Source organism: Plecotus auritus (assembly GCF_963455305.1).
Source record: "Plecotus auritus genome assembly, chromosome: 6".
Classification (NCBI taxonomy): domain Eukaryota; kingdom Metazoa; phylum Chordata; class Mammalia; order Chiroptera; family Vespertilionidae; genus Plecotus; species Plecotus auritus.
This window is the reverse complement of record NC_137773.1, coordinates 62,648,311-62,665,774: the sequence shown is the minus strand read 5'-3', so window position 1 is coordinate 62,665,774 and position 17,464 is coordinate 62,648,311. Positions and strand designations below refer to the sequence as shown.

The 17,464-nt window shown below is 40.6% G+C and overlaps 1 protein-coding gene across 1 annotated transcript; it reads right to left on the bottom strand.

The window, feature by feature from the left end:
- Window positions 1–1,977: 1,977 nt before the first annotated feature.
- NPY2R (neuropeptide Y receptor Y2) lies at window positions 1,978–3,206 on the bottom strand (the record flags this gene model as incomplete). The annotated part of the gene is made up of 1 exon (XM_080673969.1): window positions 1,978–3,206. The coding sequence occupies one exon, from the start codon at window positions 3,204–3,206 to the stop codon at window positions 2,061–2,063; it is 1,146 nt and encodes a 381-aa protein (XP_080530095.1). The 3' UTR covers window positions 1,978–2,060.
- Window positions 3,207–17,464: the final 14,258 nt, after the last annotated feature.

Sequence of the window (17,464 nt, the reverse complement as noted above, 5' to 3'; positions counted from 1 at the left end):
GGGAGTGAGTCCATTGACTCAGGTTCATGTTTAAAATGGAAAGAGAAATGGACTAACTGTTGAGAAGCCACCATTAGTTTCCTGTTTTTAACTATGTGAAAGGTTTACAATCTCATCTTTAATAGGAACTGATATAAAGTATCACTCAATTTCTCTAGTTTCCCAGATTCTATTTATTTCAACAGATGAAATCACTATATAAAAAATGTTTTTATTGAATTAACAGAATTAATTAGATCATATATATTTACTGAACCATTAATTAAATTCTAATAATTTACAACTACAACCAGTAATACAGTAGCATACACATTTCCTGCAGTGCAAGAATTCTCAAAAAGACTTTTAACCACAATTTTCTATTGATATCTTATGCAAAGTAATTGCTATTTAAAGGACAAAAAAAACCTCTTTCTGGACATATATGTCAAGTGCAACAGAAAAATCTTTACTTATATGATATATTACAGATACAGTATTTTTGCTTACTTTTAAATCAGTCTTCTACCTAATCTAAATTATATTTTTTATTCTTTTTTCTGTATTCCAAAAGTGCTGTCCTCTTCAAGAGCAGTCTTTCATTTCTAGCAAGAAAGTAACTCAGAAAGAGCCAAAGTATGAATTTTAAATATATCCATAAAATAAAACTCTCCAGTTCAAAAAGTTAATATTTGTAACTAAGTGTAATACTACTCAAGGAATTTTTTTTTAAATTTAAGGACTCTATTTACAAAAATACAATTGCAATGAAACTTCCTTAAGAGCATTCAAAGAATTACAATTATTTTAACATCTCAATTATTTGTCATGAACATAATAGGGTTTTAAGCATGTTTGGTTGTGTAGGTACAATTTTATTAGGTATATACTCATGTTATCAAAATAACTTAGCTAATAATTTTGAGAAGAGCATAATTTATGTTGAAATTGGTCCAAACAGAACATTTGCAAAATGGAATGAGTCCAATGTCTTTAGCGTTCTTATCAGATGGGTTCCATTTTTATTAAATTATACTGTGTCATGAAAGAGTCCATTGAAAATGAATTTCAAAAAAACACTAGTGTTCTGTGAACACATTAGAGCTATGTACCTGTGCAAAAATTGCTTACAAATAACCACAAAATTTTTTTAAATGCCACAGAATTATTTTCTAATTGGTTTAATTTCTAGTGAAGACAAACTCAGCTCCAACATAGGAATAATACATGTTCAAAAGATATAATAATTAATATTAATTAATTAAATCACTAAATGCATTACATTGCATGCTTATTGGTTATCAAAATGGTATCTATATATAGAAAGCAGGGACAACTTAAATGAGAAGTCAAATGATGGTTTACATTTCTATAATTCTGAGAACTTCAACCTTTGATTCTGAGTTGAAGCAACTTTCCACTAAACGTGCATTTGGTTTTAAGAATAATCAGCTGAGTATTAAAAACTTCCCCCATCATTTTCCAAAACACTAATTATATGGCAAATTTCAGTTTACTTACTTGACGTCATACAATTAGGTGGCAACATTTACCTGTAGTATTTCCTAGTGGATTTAATCTATAGGAAAATTCCTTAAAACAGACACACACACAAAATACAATAAAGGAGAGCCTGTGGCTCCCTAGGGAAATTGGTGTTTGGTCATCTTTTCATCAGATGAGGGGAGAGCAGTTAATTATACATCATCCCCAACCTACTCCCCAATGTGATTTGAAAGTCAACTTATTGAGCCACTACCTTTTAGCAATGCTGGTAACCCCAGTTCCTTGTTCAGGTGTCCTTCACTCTGGGAAACCAGAAACCCTCACAAGCATTTCCGTAATTTCTATCTTCCGGCCATACAACTGTACGTGAAAAGTTTTGTTGTCCTATCTCCCAATAGGTGTGTTTTCACCATGGCTCTGACAAGGAGGTTTCCATTAATGACACCAAAGAGCATCCATTCAGATGCTCTTTTTCTTCCTAAAAATGGGAAATCAGGATGCACCTAGGCGCCGTCCCCAAACAGATTTATAGCTCTGGTCAGAATTCATCCATACATTTTCATACCACAGCTTCCTTAGACATTGGTTGCCTCTGTGAAAGAGCCATTGGGGCCATATTTCCTTTTTACTTCCAGGTTCTTTTTAGCCTTGAATGACACGAACACTTCTGAGTGAATGGTGTCCAACCTGGGCTCACAGTGGAAGGCGGAGAGGAAAGCCTTTCTGTAGTTGCTGTTCATCCAGCCATAGAAAAGGGGGTTGGCAAAGGTGGAGCACATGGCAATGATGTGGAGCACGGTGAAGATGAGCTTGTACTCCCTCAAGTTCAGGACTTGGTTGTCAATGTCCACAGCGAGTTGGAAGGCATGGAGAGGCAACCAGCTGACCGCGAACACCACCACCACGCACACCAGCATTTTGGTGGTCTTTTGCCTTCGCTGATGGTAGTGATCGTTCGCAGCTCCAGGGCTGACATGGTTCTTAAGTTTACTCCAGATGCGCGTGTAGGAAAAAGAAATGATGCTCAGAGGCAAAACATACAGGATCAGTAAGGAGGAAAGACTGTAGACAGTGCCATACACGCTCTTCTCACCAGGCCACTTCTCCGTACAGGCCACAATCGAAAAGTCAGGGATAATCTCAATCAGTGAATACTCGCGGAAGATGGCCAGGGGGCTTGCTAGCAGGGCACTGATGCCCCAGGCCAAGCCAATAATCAGGAAGCTGATTCGCTTGGAGATCTTGCTCTCCAGGTGATAGACGATGCAACGATGCCGGTTCAGGGCAATTACTGTCAAGGTGATCGTGGACACTTGTACTGCCAGGCCCTGGGCATAGGGCACCAGGTGGCACAGGACAGGACCCATTTTCCACTCTCCCATTAAGGTGTAGGTAAGAGTGAATGGCAAGCACAGGGTGTTCACCAGAAGGTCTGCCACAGCCAGGTTGGCAATGAAAAAGTTGGTTACTGTGTGCATGCTCTTGAATTTGATCACCACGTGGATCACCAAGGAGTTGCCAATCACCCCAAGCAAGATGATGGAGCAATAAGCCAATATGAGGACAATCTGCACTCCCATCAGCGTGGTGCTGTCTCTAAGCTCTGGCTTAGGGTCAGGGGCCAGCTCACCTCCAGGAGTGGTTTGCCCTGGACCATACTGCTCCACTTTCATTTCTTCCACTGTCTGGTTCTCATCAGCCTCTGTACCTATTGGGCCCATTTTCAGGAACAAGAATCTACAATTAAAAACAAAAAAGGAACAACTATGAAGCAAGGGTGAGAAAAAGGAATATCACAAAAGGATTGGTTTCATTTTGGTGGGGGCTCAGAATGCCTGTCCTCTGATATCTCAAATTGCACATAGTCGAGTATTTTAATAAAACAGGCCCTTTAATGTGTCTATTCTTTGTCTAAGTCTAAATATGGATGAATTAAATCAGGTCCTTGACATGTATGTTACAATGGTAAAATGTAATACCTATGTGAATGCCACTAAACTGATTAAATCCATTTTATGAAATGAATACTAGAAACTTTATCAATTAATTTTATAACTTCTATTAATTCATCAAATTAATTTTAAATTAGAAAAATAAAGTGTCCTTCAATATCTTGACTGTTCTAAATTTATAAATATAGCAACAAACTACACAGAAAAGAAACAAATTTTGAAACCTTTGGCCTGGTGCCTGAACTTTGGGAGTATAAAATATTTAGGGTAAAGTGAGCAGATTCTCTTTCTTAGCCATCGTTCCTAATGTAGGGGTTAGCGTTAAAAATAGGTAACCTGTTCAAAGCAGTTGGATTTTTTTTTCATGTTCTAAAATAAACATTCTACCTGACATACAGCAGAATCCTACATAGGAAATATGCAAAAACTATGTCTAAATCTACATCTCTCTCTAACCCCTGAATATTAAGGTTTTCACACTTTGCTTCCCCAATGGCAGCCCCCAATCCAAGGCTTTTTCTTCTGCATGCCCAACTGCAGTCAATGCTCTCACCATCCATTAAGCCAAGTGAACTTCAAAAGCAGGTTACCATTCTAGGCTTCTTCATCTCCTTTAGCCCCCACATTTAAGAAACCCTCACACTGATCTCTCACATATCTTTCCCAGGGGTCCTCTTATCATTGCTACTACATTAGTTTTGCCCTTGCTCTCTTACCATAATTACTCTAATAGTCTTCTATCTTATCTCCCTCTTCTCCTTCTCCCTCCTTTCCTCCCTCCCTCCCTCCCTCCCTCCCTTCCTTCTTTCCTTTCTTCCTTCTTTCCTTCCTCATTCATTCATTCACTTAACAAATATAATTGAGCATCTTCTAAATGCCAGGCATAGCTCCATCCTTGCATTGAGCAAGCAGTTAAAAACTTATGTCAGGAATAAGAATTTGTGTTGGGGGAAAAGACAGCAGGATAGGACCTCTATTCTAGGCTCTGACATTTTACTGGATAGTAAAATGGGGTTTCTGAAATTCAAACGTGATCATATTACTTCCTTTATGCTCCCAGATTTCTTAAAATAATATATTGGCTTTTAATAATAGTTCCCCTTTCAAGTCAATAAAAACACCCACAAGATCATAGTAGTGGTACCTGTTGAATATATTCATAATGAAAAAAAGGCTTCCACCATTAATTTAGAACCTCATTTAAATGAATTTGTTTTGTATTCATCATAACAGCATCTACTTACATTGGTGAGTCATGTTGATTCATCCCACAGACCATGGCTGGCTGGGCCTCAGTGCCCCAGCCCCATTTCCCACCCTTCCTCTGGAGGGCTGACTGTTATAGGCTATACTTTCAGGCTCATGATTCATCAGAATGAATGTCCAATGGGAAGTCCTGGCAGGTGATTAGAGGGCACGAGGAAGGCAGAAGCCACTGTATTCTCTTCTCCCTCCCTCTCTTCCGACCAGAGCCTCGCAGCCCATCCATGGCTTTGGTTGGCGCAGGGCTGACCCATAGTGATTCTGTTCCCAGTGGATGGCCCTGGTCCCTGGGGTTCAGTCACACTGCCTCCTCCCCATGTCCCTCTGCCTGGAAGTAGCAATGACTCCTTGCTCTTGCTAATCCCTTGGCATCCTCAACATCCCGTTTGGCTTTCATTACTTATATAACCAATTCACTGCATGTAATTCCTTCTCTTTTAGTGCAGCAAACTAAATTGAGACTGAGCCTGAGATAGAAGGATATTAGTGCCATATTTTATTTATTAACCTCTTTTCCTTGATATATTCTTGAATAGCTTCTGTTTCGCTGGATCTGCTGCTTTCATTGATGTGCTCTCCCACTAAAGGTTCTGCACCACAGGTTGATAACACTGGCATATGAAGAAAATCCCAACGCCACTGTATGACATTCAAAGCTTTCCTTGGACTCATCCCTGCCTACCCCTCTGGCTTCATCTCTCCTGACATCCCAGTACATACTTGTGCTTCTGTTGCACTAAACTACTCCGGTTCCAGCAGCACATCAGCCTTTCTCTTGTCTCTCTGCCCATCCTGCCCTGAAGTGGGAAACCTCTCACTCACTTCCCCCAACAACCTGTGCTCACTTCTAACCCCGAAGCTCAACCTGTCACATTGCAATTGTTTCCCTTCCACCTGCCCACACAGCAATCTCTGTGAGACAGAAACTGGATCATTCCCACCCCTTGTTTAAATCTTAGCACACCATCCAACACATTAAAGGTGCTCCATACTTTGGCAAAACAAATATGAAGCTAAAGGAAAACACAATCTTGCTGAATAATTGAGAGCAGCAAAACACCAAGTAATTTTGATCCTTTCCTTTACTGACTGTAATTGCCTGTACAGAACTCCTTGTTCTGATATGCCATCCTTGTAATTATTTCCTTATTCTTGGTCAGATAACCACTTCTACAAGAAAGTTGTCCCAAGATGCCAAGATCCCTCTTAAACCAATCCCTGATTAGAAGATTAAAAAATTGGCAGTCAGTATACTCAGAAGGAAACTTTCTATCTCAAGGGCTTAACACACACACACACACACACACACACACACACACACACCACACACACACAGAAGCCATAATGCAGAGAGAGATTTCCATGTACTCACATATTTGCTTTACTAATATATTCAAGTTCTCTTTGTATAAATTTTAAATAGACTGTTCCAAGAAGCACAGGTCCTCATTTGCATTTGCCTCCCCTCTTTAGTAATTAGGGAAAAGAGAAACTAACCAGCCAAATCTTGGCGTGTATATTTGATAGGCTGTGCCATTTCTCTTAGACTAAGAGAGACTTTACAGAGTGGATTAGTCAGTCCAGACAATTCATTAAGAGAGCTAACAAGACTCCAAACGTCTGAGTTAGAGGTTTGCAGCAAACTAAATCAAGACTGAGCCTGAGATAGAAGGATATTAGGGCCATATTTTATTTGTTAACCTCTTTTCCTTGATAGTCCCATTTTCTTTATTTTACCCCTTTAGTTAAAGCTTCGCTGTAGGAACAGTTAATGTTCTACAAGCTATTAGCATATGGGTGCTGGACTTCCGCCAGGTCAGAGCTCACCTGGGAATGTATTACTTCGTGAGAGCACTTCTGGAAAAGCGGAAGAGGACAGTGAGAGAGAGAGCTGCCAGGTTAGAAACTCAGGAGCACAAACATTACCGGAGAAGTAGACAAGGGAAAACCCTTTCCTTGAACCAACACCATTCTCATCGTTCAAGACACTTAAGGAAAACTGAATATTTACCTTAAAGTGACTCTCTAGAAATTCTGTTATAGTGATATTTCTTTATAGAACAGGAAAATGGCTTCAAGTCCCTACCCACCCTCCTTCGGAGACTCAAAGAGCTTTATCTCAGTGAGAAACCAGTCTGTGCTTTAACTATAAATTTAAATTTGTGGAACTTTTAACAATGGCATGCTTATTGTCACAGGTTGGCCTTGATAAAACTTAGCATCTTATCAATCACAAAACCTTCCAGGAATTTTTCCCAAAGGAAAAGCCCAAAAATCATGCCAAGCGCCTTATAATTGCTGGTCCCGGGAGAGAGAGAAGTGGACATTCAAGAATGCTATGTACAAGACATGGCTGTTTGCCTAATAAGCAAAAAGTTGAAAACATTTGCTAAAGGGCTTCAGTATCTCTCTTCCAATTGAGTTTGTGGTTTTTCTTTGAAAACAGCATTGTCTGTTTCATGTCACTAACTTTAAATAATGTGCTCCTCTTGCAAAAAAAAAAAAAAAAGTCTTAAGGCTTTTACTTTTGTCTCCTTCTCCTCCATCCACCATATGCTCCTACCAGTGGGTGAAGCCGACGTGGAAAACCAGTGAACGCTTAAATAAATGTGTTTGTCCTTGAACAGCTTGGGAGAACCCAATACGGACCCCCCCCCCCTTTAGACAGGGGTTTCATTTTAAAAAGAAGAGGCAAGAACAATAACAACTTGCTATTCTGGAAGGAAGGGTCAAGGAAATGGCCAAGCATCTTCGGAAGATAGGAATTGGGGATGGTATCACCTTTGACCTAAATGAGGGGGGAAAGTTCCTACACTCATGAGGACCTCCCCCACGCCCCCTTCATAGCACCTGAGCGCCTCTTTGTGGGATTTTCTTCCCAGAAGGTGAATCAGAGTTAGGACTTACTGACCTGGCCGTCGAGTTTCTTTCTTCTTAGAAGCACAAGCAAGACGTGTGACCGAAGGCTCTGGAACGTCCCCGAAGGCAAGTTCAGTTCCGTGCGTCCTGACCTTGCAGGGCAGGCGCCCCTCAGTCCAGGTCGCCGGGAGGCTGGCTGCTTCCCGGGGGCTCCGCACGGACGTCTGCAGCCAAGAGCGCCCGGGGCCCAGCAGTGGGGTGAGCGGTGAGGTGAGGAGGCTGCGGAGGAAGTGGTGGGGAGGGTGGAGAGGCTGTGAACCCCTCCCGCGAAGAAAAAGACACAGGTGCGGAAGGTGGGGGCGAAGGGCCGGCAGGGGAGAGGCGTGGATGGGAAGTATCCGAGGCGAGGGAGCAGGCGACTGCGACCACCGCCTCTCCGCCGCCTCCTGAGCTTGGAAGCGCTCCCGGCAGGGCCCTGCCCAGCGCGGCGCCTCCCCGCGGGTCCGCACCACCACCTGCAACTGCTACTCTCTCTCCCCTGGGCGACTCTCAAGTTTGATACTCTTCGGAAACGTTTGTAGCACTGCCACCCCCTTTCCCTCCCACGAACCCCTAGCCTTGCTGTCGGCTGGCTCCTCAGTTCCGCGAGAGACGAGCCGGGAAGGCTGGACGTCCCCCCTCCCCTCCCCCCCAGACGCGGGTCGGGATTCACCAAATCCGCTTGGGAAAGGAGAGAGTCCCGGGCGCGGGCGGGAGGCCAGATCCAGCTGCGGGAGAGGGGCTGCGGCGCGCGCGGCAGGCACAGCTCCAGCTGGCGGGAGGCGGACGTGGGAGGCAGAAGGAGCAGAGGTGGAGCGCTGGACCCGCGCAGACAGGGCAAAGCGCCGCACAATTGCGCGCGTGTCCACCTGGGCGCTCAGCTCCAGGGCTGGTACGCCGGACGCTGATGCAGCTCTAAATGGGCGGTCGCGGAGGTGAAGCGAGTTCAGATCCTTGTAGCCCAAGATCAGCGATGTTCTTAACAGGTGTCTGCTGACAAGTCAAGTTGGGTAGCGCGGCTTCCGATTCCAAAGCAGCAGCTGGCGTGGCGTGCGCTCTGGCTCCAGGCAGAGCTAGAATAGGAAGAGGAAAACAATGGGTCACCAATAAAACCAAAAGGCGCTTTATCCAGTTAGCTGACTTCAGATCCTTCGCTCTTGGGTCATTTCCCAAGCCATTGCTGCCTCATGAGCTCCTGTCTCCTCGTGGCGAAGCCCAGTGCTAACAACGCCTGCAGCCTGTTAGTGCGATCGGGGAAAACAGGATCCTGGAGCCAACCCACAGAGCTATGGGGTCTGTGTCTCCGGAGTCCTCCCCAAAACTCTTTATTCAGAGCCACTCCTTCTGGAAGTTTACAGCCAGTCTCTCTTTCCCATGTTCATTTTCGGAGGGGACAGCAGACCCTATCAAGTTAGGAAAACCAAAGCCTGAAACTGGAAACCAACTTATTTCTTAACTCTCCCCTGTTGGGGTTTTACCCACGTTACTTTCCTTCTGTGTATCAGTCTCTTCGTTTCTGAAATGAGAACGATCACACTGGTTCACTTGGAATTTCTCTGAAGTATTTAAAAGGCGGGAGGGGGGAGGGGGGCGGGGAGAGGATTAAACTACTAAAAAAAATACTCTCTCCAAAATATCAGTTAAGGCCTAACCTCAAGAGGATTGAATTTCCAATCCCATGGCCGTTCACCCTCCCTAATAATGGTGTATTGGTAAGGCATCTCTACACAGCCTGTTCTGAAAAGGATCTTAATGTGGAAATGCGCCCATAGCAGCATAGAAATTACTTCTAAAATGCAGCAGCTTGGGCTTTTCAGTTGCCAAAAGACACCAGTAAACAGAACAGGATATATCCAAGATGCTGTCCACAGCTCCATTTAGAATACTTTTGTAGGTTTTTTTTTGTTTTGTTTTGTTTTTTACTTTGGGTAAATATTCCCTGCTCAGACAGGTGTTTTATGCAACAGGTTCCATGCTTCTTAGTATCTTTGCACCAGTGAAGAAAGAACTGTGTACTAAGAAGTGCAATGGTGGAAAGTGGAAGTGGCTTGAAACAACAACCACAAAAATAAATACAGTACTCAGAAGAACAGATGAGTGCTGGCCTTTGGAGTAATTGCTTTGCAGGAATCAACTGATTTTTCACTGACATTGATTGCACAAAACATTTTTGCCTCTTTTAAAAGCATCTTAGCAATCATACACAGATATTTGCTCACTTCCTTATCGACATATGTGTGCCTTAGATGATTCACATAGTTCCACAGACATCTAGTCAGCAGCCCTAATAAGAGTAAGTGACCTCTTTGACTAATGTCTTCCAAAGAACAGAATTGAATGAGTAATTAAATCTGTTGAAATTAAAGTTGCTTTATTGTGTGTCATATTATCGTGGATAGTTTTAACTATAAACTCATGATATTTTTGTGTATATATTTTAATGTGCATATACTGTGTGCTATGGTAACAATGAACCACTTTGAAGAACACCCATAAAGCCAATTTAGACACTGATAGAAGTTTGTGGAAGTGGTGGTGAAATATTGATGAATCCGAATTGGGATAGGAGAGGGTTATCGCTGCCTGATTTTTCTTGCATCAAATCATTTAGTTCCTCAGGCACTACCACATCTAACCAGACTGTGTGCTGACTGCTCTTCGAATAAGGAACAGACTCAAACTCAGATGCCTACATGGCTGGTGCCAATGGCATAAATACACCAGCAGACGAGGCTGTGGGAGACAGTCCGGAGTGGTGGGGTTTGACACCCTGGACACCACAAGAGCATACTTTGCTGAAGGAGGAGGCTGCTTCTCATATTCCACTGAGCTGCCTGCACAACCCTAGATCCAGTATTGTCAGATCTGACATTTTAAGATAAGCAGAATCCATGTTCTTAAATTTTTTCCAAATTTTAAATGAAGGAAATTAATTTTTAATAAGTCAACCCCCCAGGTGGGACATATCTGTGCAGACCAAAATAAATAAGGATATGGATGGATGGATGGATGGATGGATAGATGAATATGTGCAACCTAGACCCATGGGTTTCCAACATTGGAGCTTCTGATATTAGCATGTGATATTTGACAAACGTCCTAAAATATCCAAACATGCCTCTACTACCATTTCCTCTATCCTGTACATACACCATTCTTCTGAGCACATAAATATAAAAGGAATACAACTAAAAATTAATTGCTAAACAAGTAATTTTCTTCACTTCTGGATGAGTAGATGTTCTCAATGAGACTCTGAAGTAAAGAACTTAGTGAGTAACTGAACAATTCAGTATTTTGGATAGTTAAAATGAAGAAAATTCTGAGAAGCTCGCTGTTTAACCAGAAAAAGTTGGATAACATCATATAGAACACCATTTGTAATATATTTTTTAAATTTTTTTGTTAATCCTCACCTGAGGATATTTTTCCATTGATTTTTTTAGAAAGAATAGAAGGGAGAGGAAGAGACAGAGAGAGAGAAACATCAATGTGAGAGAGAGACATCAATTGGTTGCCTCCCACAGGGGTCCCAACCAGGGCTGGGCATTGAGCCTGCAACTGAGGTACATGGCCATGACTGGAATTAAACCCGGGACCCTTCAGTCCACGTACTGGCACTCTCTCCACTGAGCCAAACCGACTAGGGCTGTGATATATTTTTAGATAAAGTAAATCATGATATGGATTTCCTTTCACCTAAATTTATTTTGAAAGCAAGGAAGCTTCCCTCAAGGTGTAAATAATCTTATTGTTAGTTTGACAATAAAAGTAATTTATAGCCATTGTATAAGTTAAAGAAAACAAAAAACAGCAAAGAGCTGAGGGGAGGAGGGCAAGTGAGAGAGGAATGGGGGCATCTGTAATAGTGTCAACAACAAAAATAAAGAAAAAAGAGCAAAGAAACAATGTTACATTGTTACATTATCTGAAACAATGCTGCCCAGCTGGGACTTTCTACCTTGATGAAAATGTTTTATGGCCATACCATCCAGTGAGGTAGCCACCAGCCACACGTGGCCTTTGAGCACTTGAAATATGGCTGGTGCAACTGCTGACTTTTAATTATTTTAAAAACCCACTGAAAAGAATAAGTATGTTTTGATTCTTGGGGGAATGTCCTCCTGGTTTCCTTCTGCCAGAAGCTAGTTTTCTTCTCATGTGAATGTCACAGTTTCCTGAGAGATTATTAAATAAACTTCGATCCAGATCAACCTGACTTCAATCACAGACAGAAAGAAATAGCGTAGTGCAGCTGGAATGTGGAAACTGATTCTAGAAGAAGAAAGAAGGAAGCTCCCTAAGTCAAGATACCATCGTGTGGGAGAAATCTGAGGAAGGGGTGAAGAGCATAGGACCAAAGGAGAGAGGGCAGCAAGCCCAGGCAGAGGAATTCTCTAAACCCCAGTAATGTCAGAGAAGCTCGGGGAAGCTATAAAATAACATGGACTAAACAAACAAAGCCTGCTAACAAGGCCTCGGTTAGGAAACAGTAATAATTAAACTAACTTAATGGGTAGTTACAGGGTTCAGTATATTTGAAACAGATTCTGTCTTGCTTTATTTAAATGTTCAATAAACTTAGTTATTATTTATCCTTAGGCTTAAGTCCATCTTACAGAAATTCTTTTTGAAGTTTCAATAACACTCCTTTATAGTAAAAATTATGGACCTTGGGTATCCTGGTCAATAGGCCATTTGGCTATCACATTGATTCTCAATTGATTGTAGAGATATTTCTGATTGGATCTGTGCCCACCTTTCATTTCTGTAAGGAGAAGGCACAATGAGACAGAAGTAAATAGCTGAACAGATATGATGTGTTTGCATCAAGTAGATAAGAAAAGAGAGACCAGTTTATATGAATGGATCTGAAAGTGTTGTAACTTTTAAAATGTCTCTCTTTTAAAAAAACAAAACTTTTAAAAACCTAGCTAGTCTAATCATGTTTGTTTTGATGGTACTACTTCTACTTCCTTCTGCTTCATTACAAACTTGTTTTTTTGTAACAAGTGGACCAGCAAATGTGTGAGTGAGCAAGAAATGGCCACCAAACACTGAATTAAACAAACTGATAGGCTAGAGTTTCTTAAAATGTTTGTGCGCAGTATGTGATAAAGACAGGTGTCTCATTGAAGAACAGCAACTAATCATTCAAAGTGAAATGAATGCTAAATCTGAAATTGGGCATAGGTATCATTTGCAATGATTTTCATTTCTATGGATTTAGAGATTTTATTTTTGTTTTGAAATTTTAAATATTCAAAGTAATTAAGCAGAATTGTAAGCAACATATGCAACGTTTTACTGAGATTTTATCATGCATGGGTGATCTATTCAGGGTTTTTGTTGAATTCTTGGAAATTTAGTCAATTAACATCTAGACCATATTTTAATAAAAATTTCATGTCTTGATATTTATTCTACTTTTCTTTATTATTACTGAGTTATTCTTTCAAGACTAATAACTAAGAGCAAATAATAGAGAACTGTGTAATCTTAGGGCAGTTCTGTCCTCTGGCATCTTTATTTCTTCTATTTTGTGGCAGTATAAAAAATAGCTATAATAAGGCTTTTGACTGATTCATTCATCTTGCTCTTCATTTCCTAGTACATAGAAATCTGATAATATAATTGCTTTATTTGGAGATGCCAATTATTTAATTAAGTTATCTGTCACAGGGAAAGCATACAGAAAATGTAAATATTACCTCCTGTTAAGGATTATATATTGTAACATGGGTATAATACTAAGAGTATATTGAGACTAGAGGCCTGGTGCACAAATTCGTGCATGGGTAGGGTCCCTAGGCCTGGCTGGCGATTGGTGCCCATTGGGGTCCATTGGGGCCATCTTGACCCAGTCCCAATCGGGGCTGGCTGCCTGTGGGGAGGGATCACAGAAGGTTGGCCGGCCGCGGGAAGTTGGCTGTGGGAACGCACTGACCACCAGGGGGCAGCTCCTGCATTGAGTGTCTGCCCCCTGGAAGTCAGTGCGTGTCATACCGATCAGTCAACTGGTTGTTCGGTCACTTAGGCTTTTATATATATAGATAAGCATAGTGGAGAAAATACAAATATGGAATACAATGATCTAAACTAGGACTATGTTTGTCAAACTGTGATCCTAGGGGTCTCTTCGTTAAAATCATCCAGGGCCCCTCCTAACAATGCAGATTCCAGGACTCCTTTTCAGACACTGCAGCCAAGAAGTCTTTTGGGGTAACAGATGCACTCTGCAATTACCAAGTTTCACGGATAATTCAAATGTACATCTACCTTTGACAAGCACTAAGCTAAGGGGACATCCTGCTCATAAACCAATAAATAGAAACAGGCTCATAGATCCAGAAAGCAGACTGACAGCTGTTAGAGGGAAGGAGGGTTGGAGGAAGTTGGTGAAAAGGTGCTGGGATTAAGGAAAAAAAACACACACCTCATAGACACAGACAAGAATGTGGTGATTACCAGAGGGAAAGAGGAGTATGGGGTGGTAGAAGAGGGTAAAGGGGACAAATGGTGACAGAAGGAGAATTAATCTGGGGTGGTGAACACACAATACAATTTCCAGGTGATGTATTATAGAATTGTACTCCTGAAACCTGTATAATTTTATTAACCAATTTTATCCCAATAAATTTAATAAAAATAAAATGAAAAAATTTTAAGGGCGAAATAAATGAGAATGACAGAGGGAATTTTACCTGAATTATTCAGAATTTTGACGTTTTCAGAAATTGTTGGGCAATTCTTCCCTTCCCATGGCTCATACTAATTTAATGTAATACTACATTTTGTTTCCGAGACAAAATTAGTTGAAGATATAAATGTCTGTTGTAAATTCCTAGGGATAGATCTCTTTGTTTAATTAACTTTCTAGTTAGAAGTCAGAGATTCACTATTTTTAAAGTATTTTTTAAATGTATTTTTTTAAATATATTTTATTGGTTTTTTACAGAGAGGAAGGGAGAGGGATAGAAAGTTAGAAACATCAATGAGAGAGGAACATCGATCAGCTGCCTCCTGCACACTTCCCACTGGGGATGTGCCCACAACCAAGGTACATGCCCTTGACCGGAATCGAACCCGGGACCCTTGAGTCCACAGGCCGACGCTCTATCCACTGAGCCAAACTGGCCAGGGCTAAATGTATTTTTATTGATTTCAGAGAGGAAGGGAGAGGGAGAGAGAGATAGAAACATCAATGATGAGAGAGAATCATTGATTGGCTGCCTCCTGCATGCTCCACACTGGGGATGGAGCCTGAAACCCGGCATGTGCCCTGACCAGAAATTGAAACCATAACCTCCTGGTTCATAGGTTGATGTTCAACGGCTGAGCCAAACTGGCCTGGCTATCTGAAAATTCTTAGTCCCTTATGTTTCTTCAACACTTGTAGCACTTTCAATTTTACATTTTTATGTGATTATTTTACTACTTGATGAAATATCTTCCCAACTATACCTTGAGACTTTGAGGGTAGGCACTGTGTGTGTTTTTATCATATTGTATCATCAGGATTTAACACAGTGCCTCTAACACAGATGTAAATCAATGTATCTTGCACATTTGTATGTATTTGGGAACATGAAAAGATAGTCTACCAAAATATTCCTTCTTTTAACCTGTTAACTTACTGTTACACAAACTATTGAAACTCTCTTCTCCTTTCTTATTAATCTCTGTCAATTTCCTACTTCTTGATTCATCGTTGCCTCATGCAGTTAGTTCTTACTTCTCTTAGAGAGAAGACTGAACAGGTCTCTCCTTCCTTCTTTACGTCCTCTTTAAGCACAAGTCACCCTTCTCCACTGCTCAGAAAAGTAGATATCCCTAAACTGCCAAGAAAGTAGGTATTCCTGAACTGCTAAGAAAAGGCGATGTTTTTCTGACTCAGGGACGTATTTCACCAGTCACTAGATAAGGGGATAAATAAATTACAGTTCTTGCCCTAAAGGGCTTAAAATCTGATTAAAGAGCTGAGGTGTGAAAAGTAATTAAGTTGCAATGTGATATATATAACCTCAGAAGTCCACAGTTTACATGACTGTCTCTTGTCACATGGGCCTCTCTACCTCGAGGCTTACTTACTTCATCAAAGCCAGCAAGGGAGAGAGTCTGCTAGCAAAAGAGAAGTTTTGATCTTATGTAATATAATCATGGAAGAGATCACTCATCACCTTTGCTTTCTTCAACTGGGTAGAAGCAATTCACATGGTGGCTCAAGAGTGAGGCATTGCCCACAGGCATGGCTGTCAGAATGCAGGGGAAATTGGGGACCAATTACATTAATGCATCTAGAACATGGTTTTCTAACTTTGTCTGAGCATTCTGTCTGCCTTTAGCAAGGTATAGTAAAATATTTCTTTGCTTGCTTATTTTACCTTCTATGAAATCTGCCCAGATTGTAGATAATGTAGAATAATTTTCTGTGCTCCAAGTTGACTGCAGCATGCCCTTGATTATTTAAAACACAATAGAAAATAAAGGAGATTTATTCATTCACATTATAAAAGGAGGGAACTAGAAACAGTTGGGGTTTTTTGTTATGCCCTATATTTCTTAATTAGCTCCAACAGTATTTGTAAGATTTCTGTGGGTAGAGTTGTTAAATCAAAGGATAATTTTGCACAGGGAAAATGGTACTAATACAACCTTTTAGAGATTACAGATGGATTGGAAGAACTTGGAGGTGTTTAATATCCTTGCTGACCACGTGTCCTTAGGCTCAGGAGCAAATATTAAAGAAATTCTTACAAAATAATTTAAAGCTTTGAGGTATGTAGTGTTTTGCAAAGGCAATCCATGTTTGTGAGCCCATGTGTAACCTTAATTCGTATCACCAAAGGCATTTTGTTCATAAACCCATTAAGCGAGCATGAGCAGGTCATCTTATCCACCTGGTTATTGGTTGATTCCAGTCTTTGAGCAAGCTTTCACATGGTTCACAGATTTCTTCCCCACCTACTCCCTTCCTGAGATACCTATTGATACCTTCCTCCTGCAAGTCTCCTTATCACTATTTTTCTAATTCTTCAAAAATCATTAGAAATTGCTCATAAATGTACATAGAGTCATGCCTTTGGACATCTCTTCTTACAGGAAAACCCGTGAAAACCAGGTGTTCTGTTTGAAATTGTATCATCAGGATTGAACACAGTGCCTCTAACACAGAGGTAATTCCTTCTCAGCTGTCTCTCAGGGCCTCCCTTAGCTGGTGAATGCTAGAACATTTCACTTTGGGATGGAGCCAATTATTATGAAGAATAATTTTGGAAATAAGCTCATATTTTTCATCACTTTGTCATAGAGAACTGCCCCCATTAGGCCATAAATATGTACTGAGAGGTATCAGGTTCACAAAATAGGCACAGCACATGAAGAGTGTGAGACATATAAATTGAGAGGATAGTGTAATTTGTTTATGTTCTTAACTTTATTAAAAATTGCTCACAATTTTGGTAAATCTCAGCACTATTAGGCTGCTTATTTATTTATTAAGTTACCATAAAGTAATTTCATTAGTTCAAATTTATAGGTGTCATTGTCACAGAGAATCTATCTGTCCATCTATCCAGACTCCTATCTATCATATATCTATCTTATCACATAATTAAAAATGTCAAATATAAGGACAAAATGTCAATATTCAAACAAATATTTAAAATCAGGTTTTCTAATTTTGCACAAAAATGGACAATTTCTAATATTCTCACAGTAACTATGAAATGAAGCTTAATGTTTTGAAAAGAAAGAATACTCATGAAAAATCAAACATATGGATTGAAGTTCCCATACTTAAAAGAAGACTTAGCATATCACATTTTCCCCCTGGAATATTAAAAATAATTTAGTCAGAAGGATAA